At 43.0% G+C, this 19370-nt stretch overlaps 1 protein-coding gene across 1 annotated transcript in view; it reads right to left on the bottom strand.

Moving 5' to 3' along the window:
• Nucleotides 1-1618: 1618 nt before the first annotated feature.
• Nucleotides 1619-19370, bottom strand: part of DNAH8 (dynein axonemal heavy chain 8) — a 333448-nt gene continuing 315696 nt past the window's right edge. The window contains 2 exon segments of the mRNA XM_017870032.1: nt 1619-2039; nt 5467-5588. Coding sequence (XP_017725521.1) covers nt 1752-2039; nt 5467-5588 — 410 coding nt within the window. The 3' untranslated portion in view covers nt 1619-1751.

Raw genomic sequence — 19370 nt, 5'->3', positions numbered from 1 at the left:
TCTCTTCTATGTTGACACAGTGCAAAGTAACCAGCAACAGCAGAGAGTTCCCAGGAAATAGCACATGTGTGACTTTAACTGATCTGATCAATGATCTTTGCCAGATTTACATCTTCTTCACCTCTTTTCCCAGTTTTCCATGAGCTTTCAAGTCACTAGAGAACACTGAACATAACTGTTATTCTTGGAAAACCTATCATGATATCCAGGCATTTCGACTATGCATTTGCCTTCAGTTGTTTTAGCAGCAGGACAGGGCTATCAATAAAACATGTGTGTCTGATTTAGGAACATGCAGCATGGTTTGCTATAATGTCATGGTGCTTAACTTTCTGTGTCTACCCAGACTGACAGGTGCTTCCAAATTCTACCTTCACTTCAGGAGGACATTCTTTCTCGAGAATGCCATCCTTACTTTAGTGTATGTATTGGCCAAGGAAAGTGCTGAAACACTGGGGCCAGGGGCTTGGCTACTTTATTTTTAAAACTGCATTTACTTTTTTTGCAGTTCTATGGTTTTGACATTGAATCAATATCAGGAAAATACCAGAGGCCACTGCTTCAATATGCATTTCATAATGTGTTTTCTACTGTTTGAAAGTACACTAGACTGTGGCAGAGTTTTCTCTGGGGTATTTTCTGTAAAGCTTACCTGGGCTATTGCTTGGTTGCCTGGCTTTGTTTGTCATCAGCATCTCTGATCAAGGTGGCAGAAGGATGAGAGGGAAACAAGGCAACTTGAAACATTCCCTCCTTCAGAATAGACCGAAGGAATGAAGCTCATTCATTTAGCTGCGGGCAGGTGCAAGGATTCTGATGGGAAGACTGGTGAAGACACTTCTTCACTGTCCTGAAGCCGCATGAGCATTCAGTATAGGACCCCATCTGTTTTGTTAAATTGACAATTTCCTTTAGCAGGAAATCAAGGTTCAAACTGAGTTTTAGACTAGCTACGGAATAAGAAATAGCTTCACTTTTTAAAGACTTTGCTTTTTAAGACATTCAGCATGTAACCTAATTTCATTTGATAGGGTTTGTTTTTCCCTTCTCCATTTGCTGCCTAGAAATGTGTTTCATTATCTCCTGCAGAATCGGAGTTGGGAGGGAGAGCGGGAGAGTCTAAGCTCTCTGGGCCTCAAAAGCAGTAAAAATTAAAATAAAACAACATAAAATAAAATTAAAATCCATCACAAGAACGGCCATCCCAGTGGATTTTCTGTCTTAAACACTTCATACTGAACAGCTGTACTACTAAGGAGTACTGGCTGGATCTCTTCAGTTTCCATTTCCAAAGCAAAGAGAGAATACCAAACTCAAAAGAACAAAAGATAACACGTGAACACAAACAGAGACATGGCTAGATTGTATTCAAGGGAAACTGGTACCTACTTGAGGGAAAAGTTTTCAACTACTAGGTTCTTTTTAGGATGTCACATACCAACACTTTCAACATTTTTAAAATGCAGAGCTTCCAAAGTATTCTAACATCCAGACAGGGTTTTATCTTTAAAAAGTAATCGAAATGAAATATGATTTCCCAGAATAAAAAACATTCATTTAGAGGGATCTTTTTGAACATTGATATGTGAGGAAAACACACACACACATCAGCAACTTGAGAACATCAACTTTTTAATTTAGAAAGGGTAATTAAGTAATTATTGGGGAGAAAAGACACGCACATCACTGAGTCCCTCAACAGCACAGGCTGTCTATGTGGCTTCTGGTGCCCTCAGCAGATGGAAATGAACTTACTTGATGTCACACAAAAGGGCCACTCCTCTCAGGATCCAGTGATCCGGGGACAACACTGTTCGCAAATATACCACAGTGATGAAGGTCAAATCAGTTCGCCTGGGTTTCTTGTAAACAGGACACACATACAGCTTGGGGTCCTTGGGTGCCGTGGAGTTAATGGCAAAGATGTGGAGCACGGGTAACTGCGCGAAGAGTACCTTGGGGGTGGATTCCGTGAGCTTCCCATTCCGTCTGTCCCAGGCTGCTCCATCCATATAGAGCCCATAAATATACACACCTTCCTGGAAGAGTCAAGCATAAGGTAATAGGATTTATTTTTTAAACTAGGTGCTGCAAAATTAGTGTCATAAAGGCTGTCAGTTTGGAAGTAAAACACACACCAGTCTTAAAACACTACCAGAGGGAGGAAGGCACCGTCGGCATATTGCATTCGTGAAATACTAAGCCCAGTTTTCTCCTGCAGCCTGTGTTGAGGCTATGAGTGCTATAGAAATGTTCATGTTTGTTATTAGTTATTTAAGTGTGGGGGTGGCCTCCCTGAGCAACAGGCTTAGCCAGTAGCACCAGATCACCTCTACATGGAGGTGAAAGTCTCTGAGAGGTCTGGTTTGAGTTGGTGGAAGGTGGGAGCATGGAACAGGATCTGGAGCTGCTGTCAGGTAGGATCTCAGCCTGCCACTGGCCAAGCCAACCTGTGTCTCAACTTCATCTCAGCCACAGGATGAAGTGAGGTTTCCACAGCCAGGCCCAGCTATGGGACAGTCAGAGCACCCCCAGAGGTCAGGCATGGTAGAGCCAGGGGAAGCATGGCAGCGGCGGCGTCTAGCCACCCTCCGCAGTGTCTCTCCCATACAATAGGCCCTGCCCTGGGGGTCCTCATCATTAAATCAGGGAGATAAGATGCATAGGTGCAGACATTTTTTTTTTTAAGATGAGTTGAATAGCAGCACACACTTGTTACTGGGAGTGCCCGGAGAACTGTTCTGGGGGTGACGGCAGTGACTTCTGAGGCAAGGTCCCTGTGGCTGGAGTGCTCAGGGGCCTCTGTAGAGGGGATGGCCTTGATGGGCCTTGATGGCCTTGCAGCAGGGGGCTGTGTTTGGAAAGACAAAGGCGAGAGCATAGGCAACATAGGCAGGAGTAACACTGCAAAGAAAGGCAGGGCTGGCCGGAAAAGCCCCAGTATTTCCTTTACCAGAGGGCTAAATGGTTGTAAAAGAAGTTAGGGCTTGACCGTGGAAGGATCTGGGTGCTAAGCTGAAGAGTTTAAACTGGATCCTGTAGGCAGTGGGGAGCCACAGAACATGTATTCACTAAAAAAAGAAAGGGTGAAGGAGAATCACAGGGGAGGCTCCAACACTCATGCCAGCTCACCAAATAGATAAATGTAGAGGATGGTGACCATTTTTCCATCTCCAGTGAGGATCAGATCAGGGGAAGTAAATGCCGATTAGAATAAAAGACAGCAAGATTCGTTGCAGAGTGTTTTCTGGAATCCCCCGTGTGGACTCACCATGTGAGGACCATATTTTTTGAACCAAAAACGGAGGCACATGGTTTGACAGTAAAACCATGGGCAGTCCCAGAAAATCAGGACTTACGGTTACCATCATTAACTCTGTGGGTGACAATGAACTACATGAATAATGGGACCACTTAAAAGCCATCGTATGGTAAATTGTATCCCTCTCCAGGGTGCTTTCAGCCTCGGAACTTTAAAAAGTCAGTGAGAAGGTGTGGCAGATAGAATAGTGTCACCCAAAACTTCATGTTCACCCAGAACCTTGGAATGTAATTATTTGGAAATAGGGACTTTGCACACATTGTTTAGATAAGGACATACTGAATTAAGGTAGGTTCTAAATCCAATGTGACTGGTAACTTTGTAAGAGGAGAGGACACAGAGATATATATACCTATGCAGATGAATGTGAGAAAGGAGGCGGAGATTGTAATGATGAAGGAAAGCCAAAGATCGTCAGTAACCACCAGAGGCTAAGAGAGAGGCTGAGAACAAGACTTTCCCTCGGGGCCTCCAGTAGAAACCAGTCCTACCCTGATTTGACTTCTGGCCTCCTAAGCAGTGAGAGAATAGATCTCTGGTGTTTTAGCCACCCACTGTAATGATACTTCGTTGTGACAGCCTTGGAAAGGAACACAGATTTTGATTCCAGGAAGCAGGATGCTGCAGTAACAAATGCCTACAGATGTGGAAGGAATTCTGGAATTGCATAACGGGGAGAGGCTGGTGGAATTTTGAAACTGCCTAGAAGAGATTGTTGGTGGGAACCTGGAGGTTAAGGTGCTTCTGGTGAGGCCTCAGACAGGAATGAGGAAGATAATACTGGAAACTGAAGGAAAGGCGGCCCTCGTTATAAGGTGGCAGAGAACTTCGCTAGAACTTGGAAATCATCTGGTCCAGCCCCCTTACTTGACAAATGAGGGAATGAAAATCAGAGAAAGGGAAAGGAAGACTGATTTATTGAGATTCTATGTGGGGTCCAGCACCACACCTAAATGATCACATTTAAATCTTCACAACTACCTTTTTAAAAAATTTATTTATCTATTTATTTATTTGAGACGGAGTCTTGCCCTGTCACCCAGGCTGGAGTGCAATGGCAGGATCTCAGTTCACTGCAACCTCTGCCTCCTGTATTCAAGCGATCCTCCCACCTCAGCCTCGCAAGTAGCTGGGATTACAGGTGCCCAACACCACCCCAGGCTAAGTTTTGTATTTTTAGTAGAGACGGGTTTCACCATGTTGGCCAGGCTGGTCTTGAACTCCTGACCTCAAGTGATTCTCCTGCCTCTGCCTCCCAAAGTGCTGGGATTATAAGCGTGAGCCACCGTGCCTGGCCACAACTACCTTTAATAAGGTTGAATTATCACGCTCATTTTGCAGATGAAGATGTGAAGACTCAAAAAAGTTAAAGAATTTGCCCACATTCATTGAGTAGATCAGCATCCAGGCAGTGAGGGCTCTTCCCCCAGCCATGTTCCTTTCCACTCGAAGCTCAAAGGGGACACCCTGGAACTGGCCCCCGGCTCCAACCTGCTAGTCCTCTTTGTCTCTGCTGCCTATAGTAGAATCTTGAGTGGCCCATAGCAGTAGCTGGATATGTGTAGAAAAGCCTTATTTATTTATTTATTGAGACAGGGTCTCACTCTGTCACCCAGGCTGGAGTCTGGTGGTGTGATCACTGCTTACTGCAGCCTCGACCTCCGGGGCTCAAGCAATCCTCCCACCTCAGCCTCCCAAGTAGCTGGGACTACAGATGTGTGCCACCACGACTGGCTATTTTTTGTTTGTTTGTTTGTTTTTGGTAGAGACAGGGTCTCCATGTGTTGCCTAGGCTGGTCTTGAACTCCTGGACTGAAGCTATCTTCCTGCCTCAGCCTCCCAAGGTGCTAGGATTATAGGCATGAGCCACCGCACCTAGCCAAAAAGCCTTTTTAGCAAACACAAGTATAACTTCTAATTTTGTAGAAAGGTAGTCTGCGGAGTTCTAAGAGCTCATTAGACCTTGTCATTCATTAACCTTCCACTCCGGCAGATAGGGGAGGTCTTCTGGTTGTGGCAGAGGGAACCCTTGCTGCAAAGCAAACGGACCTAATCAAGGCACTCATAGCTCAGTTTTAAGCAGAACTTGAAATTTCAGCTCTGTCTGCAGAACAGTCCTTGCTATATTGCCCAGCGATGCCTACCCCAGGGGGTGACGTGATCTCCTCCTTGGTCTGTCTCAGAACTTCATTGTGGATGGTCACAGTGTCCAGTGCCCAGCCTTTGTGGGCACGGGTCACTTCTTGCCTCATTGCTGTGAGGAAGCCTTAAAGAAAAAAAGAAGAGATGTTGACTTCTTGTTGCAATCCATTTTAAAAACAAGAAGGAAGCCATGTTAAGTGTTACTTGCTTATCAATCTCCAAACTACACATCCAGCTCAAAAGGAGTTGAGGCCAAACCCCAGGGGAGACATTTCTCTCAGTGTTTCATTTCTGTGGGGACCGGCAATGAGCTAAATCTCGCCTGCTGACAGCAGGAAAGCAGTACCGTTTATACTTCAAACTGGTCCTTGGTTTGAAACTCTCCTGAGATTTCAGCTGCTCAAGTCTTAAAGGCTTGTAACCCAATTCTAGCTCACAGTCTCTATTTGAAAATATAATATCGAGGAATAAGATCAGAATGGTGAAATATTCTGAGAATAGCATCCCAATTAGACTTGAATCAAACCATTACTAAGCGTCTATTTGCTATAATGGAACAATTTCATTTAGTCTAGGGAAATAAGGCATAATGCCAAAATAGAAAACCTGACTTTCAATTTGACCAAACAAAGCAATCACCCTGGAAAGGAAAGCGACATGTTTTAATGTGCATAATACAGTGATTTTAAGACAATATGCAGTTCTGTACATTGTGGCTTTTCTTTAAAGTCAGTATTTGCAAACCATGCCATTCAATTCAATAAGATAAGCCTTTCTTGGAGAGTAACAATCAATGTTAGAAAAAAATACCCTAAACTTCAAACTGGACTTCAAAACCTTAAGAAAACATATTTATGGCCTACATATTTTATTTTGGCCTCCATGTAAATATTAAAAATCATAAAGCTCTCCAATGAGTAAAATTTTATAATGTGCGCATTCCTGCTAATCCTAGATTAGTTAGCTCTGAGAACCAAACCAGCACATACCAATGTATGCACAAAACAATACAAAAATGATAACATTTTATCAGGTTTGACTGGGAGTTGGGGGAGGGGAGAGTTGCAAGGCATACTTATAAGCATTGAGTCGAGATCCCTTGGAGTTGGAAGGAAAGAACAGGTCCTAGCCTGGCTTTACTGAGAGTCAAGTTCTCCCCATTATCAAATGAGACACTTGGAGAGGCACTCATATGGTCACGCTTTAATTCATCTGTCAAATCTTGCTGAAGTGGCCACCATGTACCAAGCCCTGTACTATGTGGGATGACCACAAAGATGAAGAGGCCATCCATGGGCCCCATATTCAAGGAGTTCAGTCCAGAGGGAGTGTGGGGGAGGCTGGACATTGATACAACGTTGTCATTATGAACAAAGGTGTGAACAAAGTTAACTACTCAGGAAGACAACTCAGGGAAAGCGTCATTGAGAAGATGAAGTGGAAGGTGACTCTTGAGAGCTACATAGGAGTTTGCCAGATGGGGCAATTCCAGGTAAAGGAACAGCACACGCACACACACGGATGGCTGAGAGAGCGTAGAGTCAGTGGCAGCAGATAAGGTTAGAACGAAGATGGAGGAGTGATTTTTCAAGGTCAGAGTTTGGATTTAAGTCTGTGGATGGAGAGAAGCCACTGACAATTTAAATAATAACTCAAATGGTTTGGCTTTATTTGCATCTTGAAAAGTTTACTCAGAGCGCCCACTAAAATAGGATTTGGTGTGGTAAAGAAGGGCCCTTGCATTAACCCAAAAGAAGAGTTGACCAGTTGACCAAAGCAGCTGAGGGAAGGACTTTCATAGATTCTTATACAGCTACAGTTTCATGAAACCAAGAGTGCCTAGTAGGAGAGACCGGTTTTATGATACAAAATGTTAAGTATAGGAGGCAGGAAATTTAGTGCAAGTTTGCCTGGCAGCTATTGCTGGTCAATGCCTGTGCTCTATGTGGAGTCACTTAAGGGGATTTGATCAGCATGCAATTATGTTGACTTCCTTTTTTTTTATTATTTTAGAGACAGGGTCTTGCTAGGCTACTCAGGTTGGTCTCAAACTCTTGGGCTCAAGTGATCCTCCCACCTCAGCCTCTGGAGTAGCTGGGATTACAGATGCGAGCCGCTGTGCCAGGCAACTTCCATTTTAAACATTGAGGCTCCCATACTTTAGCAGTAAAACATTTGGTGTGTTTTCCAGTCAATGGTATATATGACTAAAATAATAAAATCCAATTCTCCATTCTAAGGCACTCCATGAAAATGTCATTTTCACCACTGAACATTCAGTGTGCACCCATGTATTAGACACTATATCCTAGTAGGGTTATGTGGACTTGGAATTAAATCAACCCTATTTTATGATATTTTAAGATTCATTACTATTCTATGAATCTACGAGGTCATAATGTACAAGACATGAATCCTGGTCTTAACCATCCATTTGCACAAGTTGCATAATTAAAATTTTCTATAACATTTAAAGTTCCAGCTAAACTGCAAATTTGACCTCACTCCTTGTGGGCACTCAAGAGAATGTCACAGGTGCCAGAGGAGGATAGAACTGGATTCTCACTTATTTAGCACATCTGCTTCAAAGACTTCAGCCATCATCAGAGCTCTGAAAAACTCTAGTGCAAATAAAGAGAGGCCATTTCTTGTCTTCTCCCTAATGGGGAGAGGTGCTGTCTCATGGGAATCATGTTGGCCAGCCGACTTCAGCCATAAGCCTCCTAATGCTTAGGAATGCCAGGAGGCGGACTCTAGAACACACTTATGTTACCTTGTACTATTAAGAAAGGAAAATGTTAAATATATTTGCAGCCTGAGAGTGCAGGATAGGAAACGTTAATGGGCCATTCCCATGTTCAGAGAACGTAGAGAAGATACATATCCTTTCAAGTCTCGATCGTTTTGTTTCTGCTTCCTAAAGAGAGCATGATCCTTGTGGCACTCAAAGGGTAGCAAATCCAATGAACTGTTCATTATTGAATTTAAAAAATGAATGGCCATCTTTCTTGTAGACTGATAACAAGTCTAATGGAATGAAAAACTGGTTTTTTGAAGCCTGTATAATTTTTAAAGACTATTGATATATTTTTCTTTATAAGAGCTTGAAAGCAGTACTTTTGTTTTGGCACAATTTCGTTTTCGTTGTTGTTGTTTGTTTGTTTTTTAGACAGAGTCTGGCTCTGTCGCCCAGGCTGGAGTGCAGTGACGTGATCTCTGCTCACTGCAGGCTCTGCCTCCCGGGTTCATGCCATTCTCCTGCCTCAGCTTCCCGAGTACAGGCACCTGGGACTACGGGCACCTGCCACCTCACCCAACTAATTTTTTGTATTTTTAGTAGAGATGGGTTTCACCATGTTAGCCAGAATGGTCTCGATCTCCTGACCTCGTGATCCACCCGCCTTGGCCTCCCAAAGTGCTGGGATTACAGGCGTGAGCCACTGCACCCGGCCGGCACAATTTGGTTTTAATAATTCCTAAACCAAATTTCAATCATCAGTGGTAGAAAAATGATTCTTATGTTCATATGTTTAACTCCAAAGGGAGAATCAAAAAGTTGGGGAAAATCTTCAACAACAGTAGCCTTCTATTCTTCATGAGATTAAACAGGTGATTTGATTATTTAAACATCTGAGTTACATGTGGTCTGAATTAGACGCTTTAAAAAAAAATTCCTCCCCCTCAAACCCATAAAGCATAATGAATTCTTCACACACTTGTCAAGCTTGTTCTTTTGAAAAAACTCACAAGTTTGAAACACGTATCTAAAATACAATTTATAAAATGCTTAATCTGCTGATTCCGGAGCCACAGTGCAGGGTGGGGTGGGGGTAGGCAGCTGCCCACTACGCCAGCAGAGCAAGACTGCAGGGATGTGGCCCTCCCTCCCAGGCCCTTCTGTTCAGACACCCAAGGGGAATATGTGCACCGCTGGGATCACACAACCAGAAAACAAGACCCCAGAGGCTTCTTGAGTCTCTGCTTACCAGAGAAGCTGGGTGCAGCCCTGCCAGTGCATCCCTGAGCAGGGCACCCCCAGATGGGACAAAGCAAGGTATGGCTCGGCTGGGCAGGGCAGGGCAGGGCTGGGCAGGCAGGTAGGCTCTGGAAGGGGAGGATGGTAGCAGACAGGGTGTTGCCTCCTGCCTGCAGTTGGGGAGCACCCTGATTGAGTGGGCTGAGAAGGGTTGGTCACCAAGCCTGGACCACTCAGCTCCTTTGGTTATAGGCTGGTATCAGAGTAGTGGCTCATGGGAAGCAGTTAGCTGGAAAGTCTGAGGCTTGGCCCATGGAGTCAGGGAGGAGCTGGGGGAAGAGGACAGTATCGTGAAGGCAGATAAAAAGGTAGTAGCCTCAGGTTTCTGCATCCCCCTGGGGTTTGCCAACCCAAAGCCTGCTGCTTACTTTAAAAAGAGAAGGAAAAAAAAGTGCTTAATGAAAGTTATAGACAACTACCCCCCACTTACCCCCCACCCCAAAATCCAAATGGTTTTTTCATCTCTCCTTCGGCCTCCTCCCAATACAATACAGTTTCCTGTTTTCTTTCTTTTTAAAAATTCCCTTTTAAGCTAGGATTATACTTCGGAAACTCAGGTCTAAAGTAACACTTGGTATGTGTCCATTCCTATAATAGTAGCAATCCAACAGTTCAACACACTCATGGCCGTTGTTTGACTTGTGCAATCAGCTGGCTTAAAGAAAGCTGAAGAGTGCTTTAAATATCATTTCATACAAGGTCTTAGAAAAGGTGAAAGAAATAACTAATCAGGAAGATTGCTCTCCTCAAATTCATAAGGAGTTGGTTGGCATTTTGTAATGATTTATACTAAAAATAAGCAACATTTTCTTTTCTTTAATAAATGAACTGGTCCTTATGCAATAGGCCTTAGGCTGTGCAGTTATTTCCTGTCTAATCAGTTACTAAGCTTCCCAGTAGCATCTTTGAAGATGAGGAGAAATGATGTTCCTGCCACGAGTGTACGACAGGCAGTTTTTCCCCCAAATGAGAAGCAAATGTAGTTCATTGGTAAATTAAACAAAAGGTCAGAAATCATTAAATGAAGATAGGGTTGGTCAACCCAGTCGAATAAAAATGCAACAAGCACCTTTCCCAGTTCTTTGCTGTAAGGCAGGGACCTTAAACTGCTGAAAATTAGAGACACCCAGGAATCTTCTAAAACTCCCAATTCCCAAGTCACAGCTCAGATCAATAAAATCAGAATCTCTGGAGGTGGAACCCAGGTACCAGCTTTGTTTTACGGCAGGGCTTCTCAGACCTTAATGTCCATGGGAATCACCTGGGGAGGGGGATGTACTAAAAGTACACGTTCTGATTCAGTAGGTAGATCAAGAGTGGGGCTTGAAATTCTGCATTTGAATCAAGCTTCCAGGTGATACAGATGCTGCTGGCTGGTGGACCAGATACTGGGGAGCAAAGGTCCAAGATTAAGGTTCTTCACTCATCAGAATGACCAAGGAAGTTTTTCAGAAAATTTATTGCCACCAACAGTGTGACAGCATTCCTATTTCTCTGCAGCCATTGTGAAAGACAGTGTGGCAATTCCTCAAGGATCTAGAACCAGAAATACCATTTGAGCCAGCAATCCCATTACTGGGCATATACCCAAAGGAATACAAATCATTCTGCTATAAAGACACAGGCACACATATGTTTATTGCAGCACTATTTACAATAGCAAAGACATGGAATCAACCCATCAAGGATAGACTGGATAAAGAAAATGTGGCACATATACACCATGGAATACTATGCAGCCATAAAAAGGAATGAGATCATGTCCTTGGCAGGGACATGAATGAAGCTGGAAGCCATCATCCTCGGCAAACTAACACAGGAACAGAAAACCAAACACCACGTGTTCTCACTCACAAGTGAGAGTTGAACAATGAGAACACATGGACACAGGGAGGGGAACACACACACTGAGGCCTATTGGTGGGGGCAAGGGGAGGGAGAGCATTAAGACAAATAGCTGATGCATGTGGGGCTTAAAACCTAGATGACAGGTGCAGCAAACCACCATGACACACATATACTTATGTAACAAACCTGCACCTTCTGCACATGTATCCCAGAACTTACAGTAAAATAAAAAAGAAAAGAAAAGAAAATTGATTGTGTGGACCCTAGAGGGCTCATTCCTAGAGATTCTGATATACTTGTTCTGGGGCCCCAGGTAGTAGTAGGTGTTAAAAGCTCCCCAGGTGATTTTACTGTGGAGGCAGGTGTGAGAACCACTGCCCTGTAAAAAGTTCTACAGACAAGTCATTGACAGTCATTGATCCACAGTTGTTTTAAGAACAAGTCTGACAAGTGGGAAGAGTACAGGCACAATATTAAGAAGACTGTCAGTAGTAAAAGCTGACTCTTTCCAGGGCCCCTCGAGACACACACCTTCTCTGAAATGACTAATCCAAGACATAATTGGCTCCAGTAAAACTTCAGTATAAACGGGAGAGTTGGGACTACCCGTCTTAGCAAGGCTGGGATGAGCTAATACCACCATGTCCCACATTTAAAAATGTAATTCCTGCCCTGAACTATCTTTTCCTTGAGCTAATTTATGCTTCCTTTCCCTTTAACCAACTTCCCACTTCTCCCCTCTCTCCCAAACCTTTCCACTGTTCCCTCTGTTGACAAACTCTCATATTTTCCACCTTTTCACAGAACGTTCTTTCCACCTTCCGCCAGATTGCCCTGGCTCAACCCTAAAGACCTTGCCCTTCCCAATTGTTCCTCCACCCTTTATGGGAAATTCTGCTGCATTGACAACCACAGCCTCTGGCCACATGTCCCTCCTCTCACTGTCCTTGCCATATACCCATCTGCTGCCACCCATTAAGCACTCTGACAACACCTGGGTCTCTCCAGCACCCCATTCAGCATCTGACCTCTCAGACCCTTGGCCTCACCATGTTTTATGACTTTCTCCTCAACTCCACCCCTTTTCTTCACTTCCTTCCCTGCTTACTTCAGATCAATCATTTTCAGCTCTTGCCTGGCAAAACCACAATCCCAGATGAATCCAAATGTCCCCACCTCTCACATCTATACCAGGCTGCTGAATGAAACTAGAAACCATCGCACAGCCACCATCACCACAGTTCACAATCAAGAGCCTCAACGGAATTCTCAAGGCCACTTATTAGTCCTTCCCTGTCCCCCTCATCTGCCCTCTTTCTCAAACTTCTGCCACTCTTTTAAAACCTCTCTACCATGTACCCTAGAACTTAAAGTATAATTTAAAAAAAAAATAATAATAATATAAAAAAATATCAAATTTTCACCAAATTTGAAAAGATACCACTTTTTCAAATTTTCACTTTGAAAAAGTATCAAAATTTACAGATCATCAAAAAGTAGAGTACAGGAGAAAAAAGTTGCACATGCTGGAGCCAGATGACCTGGTCCATCCTCGATCTGCTCCATAAGTCCTTGGACAAACTACTTAATGGAATGCTGCTGTTTCTTGAACTATAAAGCACGGTTGATAGTAACACCAGGGTTTGTTATGTAAAGCATTCAGAACAGTGACCAACAATTCTCTTTACATACTAATTATTAATTATTAACTATAATTATTATCCAGGTTTTGGGTTAAAGAGACTTCAGTACATCAAGGAGCCTCTAAGTGGATGCTCCAAGTTGGGTTTTTGTAGTGAGCATGCTACAAAAATACAAAATTACCCTTACGTGGTAAGTAGGCCTATGGTTACTATTCTCTATTCATATCCAATTACACATTCCTAAAGTTTTGCTTGATGTCTCCAGTTTTTTTTTTATCTTCTGCTCAGCTTCCACTAGTTCTCTACCATTTCCCGCAAGCTGAGACTCTTGTTGATTCCCCTTCATGTCAGACAGTGAATCTGGGGTTTGACACCTGCAACCCCACTGCATAACTCACCCAAATGACATTTATCAGGCTACAGTACCACAAAGAGACCTATCAAATCATATTCTTGAGAGTAGAAATACCTGAAAATACATAATATCTTTATTGAAATATCTTCATAGAGGTAATCAGATTCAAATGTTTTCTCTTAGCTACCATTCACATCAGAAAGTATAGGCACAACTGAATCAAAATGTTACAAAGAACCATTTTGCCAGATTCTTTAAAAGTTTCCTATAAAGTTGGAATGGTAAGAAGTAATGTCTAAGTAATTTTATTTCCCCTCTGGTTTCTGCCCGCGGGCAAAATGGATATTTCATGTTAATCACAATTGCCTACTGGACGTAAGTAAAAATAATATTTCACTGTAAAAAAAGAAAAGAAAAAGAAAATTGCACCCTCATACACTGCTAGTAGGGGGAAAAAGTTGCCACAACAAACCCTGATTGAGGGCACCTTTGTGTCATCAAAATGTAAAATGCATATACTCTGAATTTTCACTTTGAAAAGTATCAAAATTTACAGATCATCAAAAGTGAAGTACAGGAGAAAAAAGTTGCACATGCTGGAGCCAGATGACCTGGTCCATCCTCGATCTGCTCCATAAGTCCTTGGACAAACTACTTAATGGAATGCTGCTGTTTCTTGAACTATAAAGCACGGTTGATAGTAACACCAGGGTTTGGTGGCAATTCCACTTTTAGGAATTTGTCTTTCAAGTATATTTGAAAATATGCAAAGTGATACATGTAGAGGATGTTCATTGCATTGTTATTTATAACAGCAAAATGTCGGAAAAAACCTAAATGTCTATCAATGAAAAACTGGTTAAACAAATTGCGGTACATCCTCACAATGCCATACATCTACTGAAATGACAGAGAATGATCTTGATGTTCTTTATTATTGTATAAAATACTTCCAAGTTGTGTTAAGTGAAAAAAGCAAGATGCAGTATAGTGTGTCAGTAGTCATGAGAAAACAAGGATAAAACAATGCACATCTCAATTATCTTACACATTTACAAAATAAAATCTGAATGGAAATAAATAAAATAAATAAATCAAATCTCTCCACCAACACCTTCTTGCTTTCAAGAGGACCTCGCCTCCTCCTTCGGACAGAAAGTAGAAAGCATTAGACGGGAATGCCCTTAACTTCTTGCCAGCAAGCCTACCTACACTCCATTACCATAAGCATCTATGCCCTTTCATTCCTTATTACTCCTATTACAATGTGCAAGGTGCGCTTGCCTGGAGCACATTTCTCCACTTGTGAGTGCTGTGTCCACCTCCTTCTGCTTCTTTTACCTCTCTGAGATTGTTGGGCTCTCTCTCCCTCCCTCATCCCTCCCCCAACCCCCTTTCTTTCTCTCTCCTTCCCACCAGTATTTGAACAGGTTTAAGCCTCTCCTATCACTAAAAGAAAAAGAAAGAAAACTTTTTATTTAAATACCTATTCCTCCAGCTTGCTTCTCATCTTCCCAGCCAAATATCTTGAGAGAATTATCCATGTTATCCATATTCACCCCATCTCCATTTCCTCATTTCACTCACACACCCTCAAATCAGACTCCTGCACCTCCCCACCTATTCCACTGAGACTTCTGCCAACTGTCTTCTTGTTGAAAAATCCATCTGGCCATTTTGGCCCATCTTACTTGCCCGCTTGGAGCATCTGCCACTACTCTTACTTACTACTTCTCCTTGCCTTCCATGACATCATGCTGTACTGGTTTCCCTATTCTATGCTGTTTGACATAAGGACTCCATTCACAAGAGTCCAGGTGACCTGGAGGATGGTGCACAAGCACATTCAGCAGAATCCTGGCAAGGATGACTCAGGAGGAAGATGGGCAGATCACGGCTCTGGTGACCTTTGCAGGAGGATGAAATTCCTACTTGGCAGGTGGAATTGAGGAATGAGCATGCCACAGTGGGACATTAAATGAGTCAGTCATAGGCCGAGGTCATCAACGAGAGGGCCGAGGCCAAGGACAGAAGCTGTCAAGAAGAGCACACAAAGTGAGCTCTGAGGTAGGATGAGAGCTCTCTGAGACGAGAGGAGGGGCATGGATGGAAACCAAGGCATGAGAGTTTTCAGAGTCGGCATTCTAGCTCGAGTCAAGCGCAATGATGTCATCAGAGAGGTTGTTAGATATGAGGGCCGTGGAGGGAGCAGTTTCAGCACAGTGATGGAGCCTGGCCAGATTACAAAGGACTGGGTGGTTGGTAAGGAAGGTAAACACATGCAGAGACTGGAATTACAAGAGATGTGGTTGTGTCTAAGGCCAGTGCATAAAAGCTGCTCACACAAAAAGACAAGGAGGACGGGTTGTTATTCACTCAGAGGCATTTCTATAGTTCAGTGATTTGGGGACAGGGCAGGTTAGTGCTATCACTCACGTTGAAGTTTAGGACCTTGAGGTCCACTCACCTAGATTCCCCAAGATGTTTAAGGGTAGCTCTCATTCATCAAACAGTGGCACTGGGGCATGCTTAGAATTGCTATTAGATTAGAAGCTGTCCCCCAGTCCCTTCCAATCCTAAAGTTCCATTAGTCCTTGGCACACATTCCCACCTCCACAAATGTCAGGCTTTTATAACTCTTCAAGACAAGCATTCAGAGATTCTAGCTAGTTGATGATGTTTCCCTGAAAACACACACACAGGCAGAAGGTTGTAGATTATTTTTACAGAAATGCAAGATAGCAGGACAAACATGATCCATCTCTTTGATCCAGCAAAATTGCCTCTAACTGAAAAATCTTGATTTGCATTATGGAAGAAGTTGTCACTGATCTCTGACACAACACACTGGCATGGCTTGTCAAGACACTGAGAAAAAATAACAGAAAAAAGTGGATGCAGTTTGGCATCTAAATGGCATCAAGCTCCAGATTGAGCTAAACATTAGGAAAATAATGGGACTGCATGGTTCAATCTACCACAGAGGTGTGAGACCTGGGGAACACGTTCAGCCTCTGCCTCCATTTCATTAGCAGCACCTGTGAGTCATAGCTAACATCAAATGGCAAAGCATGGCTATCAATTAAGATGTTCTGAAAGGCAGTCAATACCCTGGCTTGAAGTCAGGCTCATTACAAGTCATATTCTTTGGGTTTAAACACATCCCACACACAGCACAGACATGTACACACACTTGCAAGCTCATGCACCAGAAGCTAAATCATGTTACATGATGCACTGAAAAGGCACACCTAAGGGAAAAACAGACCAGGGCTATCCTTTGTGACCCCCGAGAAAAACAATCTTAAATTATGTGGGAAGATGTGCACCAATGACTGCTGCAAAAACACAGTGGAGCACAAAGGTTCTCCTGGCCTGAGCAATCCACCAGGAGACAAATCCACACACTGAAAAAAGCCACACGTTGAAAAAACTATCACAGGGTCACAGATACAGACAGCTTGACTATTTTCATCATCCAGTCTAATTGCCACATGGTTGAGCTCGTCAATTGCTACAGAAATGATTGTGAGGGGTGCTGAAAATGCCAGATGAGCTCCACGGTGTCTGACTCAGCCTCTTTAAATATGACAGACAAAATATCAGGCCACCCATAAGGCCAACAGCAGTGCTACAAACAGCAGAAGCTCGGGTGCTGACCAGGGGTAAGCGAAGCATGTCACTTGTCCTTGAGGTAGCATGGAACTCAAAGTCACTTAGGCCTGTGGAGCAGTCACCAAAAGGACAATGAGGGAAACACACTAAACAGTATCAGATGTCATATTACATTATAAAATTATAAACATTAGCAATCACACATGAAAAAAGCCTTTGCAGGCATTCTAGAGTCTTCTTTATGGCCCAGGTAATTTTGATTACTGTATATATACTTGTGATGAAACTATGCCTTTACGCAAACTATATTGTGTTTTACTTAAATATGTAGGGTTTTTTTTTTTTTAAGCCATTTACTTAAATGTTTTGAACCAAAGAAAGAAATTATTTCATTGAAGAGGACTGAGTTAGAGGACATAAAACTCGGGAGATACATTCATGTTGGGAAATCAACTGTTGATGTCAAATAGTGTCCAGCGAGTTTCCAGTTGGAAAGGACTCTGTTTGCACACTGCCTGGGAACATGTATGGAGTTGCTGTAATCTTTATTTGCCAGATTTGGCCAAGTGAGGTGGAACAGAAAGTAATTTGTCCCTCATGTCAGGAGAACGAAAAGAGAGCAGAGAAGTGATTAGTGTGCAGGAAGAGTTGACTTCCAGTCTTCTGTGCGACTAATGGAAAGCAGTCATGGATAAGGGTGTGTGTGTGCTTGTGTGTAAAGGGTAGGATGTTTGAATAAGTTAGGGCTTTCCAAGACATGGAGAGACCTGAGAGAAAGAATCAAAGTCTAACCTGAAAGCAGAACTGAAGAAAAGGGAAAAGATGAGTATTACTAACAAATGAAGGAAAGTAAGGCATTAACTGAAATGTGATGTATTAGTCCATTTTCACACTGCTATAAAGACATATCCAAAACTGGGTAATTTATGAAGGAATGAGGTTTAAATTGACTCAGTTCTGCATGGCTGGGGATGCCTCAAGAAACTTACAATCATGGCAGAAGGGGAAGCAGGCACGTCTTACATGGAGGCAGGAGAGAGAGTGAAGGAGGAACGGCCAAACACTTATTAAACCATAAGATCTCATGAGAACTCACTCACTATCACAAAAGCAGCATGGGGAAAACCACCTCCATGATCCAATCACTGGGATTACAATTTGAGATGAGTTTTGGGTGGGGACACAGAGCCAAATCATATCATGTGAATCTACATTGGTATTTATTTAAGTATTGTTCTGGTTGTAACATTTCTTAACATATATTAACAACTAAAGATTAGTTCATATTAACACTTTGCTTTTTTAAGTTATATTTTGAATGGGAAAAAAAAATCACTGAAAAAAATTATGTGCATTCGTGTCTATGGAAAGCCAGGGATGAACCCACTCCACTCTCTTGGTTTGTAAATATCAAAGATATACTCAATAACCTCACACTTTTGAAAATCATTGGTCCTTACACCTCTCTCAATTCCAAGTCTGTCAACACACCTCTCCAGTGCTCCCTGCCTCTCTGCCCTACCTGTCTCTCTCCCAATGCTCCCTGTCTTGTACCTTGCCTCCAGCCTACATTGTCCCTCTTTGCTCTCTCGGAGACCCACATTTAATCATTCCATCAAATCTGTTCCCTCCTCAGCACCTGGTTAAGTCCCAGGCCCTCTTCCTAGGACCTGGCAAGAGTATCATTGCACTGGGCCTCCATATACCAGTCCATCACTTGCCTTCTCTTGGGATAATCTTCTGATATACAGCCCCAACGCCTGAAGCCCTGGAAGACTTTTCATACTCCAGCCTCATTCCCCGCTACCAGCCTTGCTCTTGAGCCCTGGTCTCCCTGTTCCCCTGAACAAGCTTTGTTTTTGCTCAGGCCTTTGCCTGGAAAGCCCTCACTCTTTTTTTTTTTTTTTTTTTTTTTTGCATCCCTGCTTCTGCAAACCCTACTCACTGCTTCCTGTGTGAAGTTCTTGGCAGAATTAATCTCTCTGTCCTCTGGGCTACTGTGGCACTTAGTTCTCACACAGTGGGGCACTTATCACATTACATTAAAGTTGCTGATGTGTCTGTCTTACCAACCAGATTATAGGCTCCTTTAGGGCAGGAACCAGGTCTCAAATCTCTCTTCATTGCAAGTACCTAGCAGAGGCGCTGGCAAATGGGAGGTGGTCAAACAATCCTTATTAAGTTAAATGCTATTACTTCAGGCTCCCCCAACCAGGAATTACCTGGTGATGACTTACTCAAATTGAGGCTCATACAGAGGAAAGAGACTCATAAATAGACACATAAAATCTGAGACCCGTAATAAAAAATGTTCCTCCCCTAATTCAGTGGAAATTCTGGGAGAAAAACAGATAAGTGAAATCTGGGGGCTGCCCTTTACAAATCTAAAGGCTACGGGCTTTATCAAAT

Source organism: Rhinopithecus bieti, unplaced genomic scaffold (genome assembly GCF_001698545.2).
Source record: "Rhinopithecus bieti isolate Rb0 unplaced genomic scaffold, ASM169854v2 scaffold_4553, whole genome shotgun sequence".
NCBI lineage: Eukaryota > Metazoa > Chordata > Mammalia > Primates > Cercopithecidae > Rhinopithecus > Rhinopithecus bieti.
This window is presented reverse-complemented; position numbering and strand designations above follow the sequence as displayed.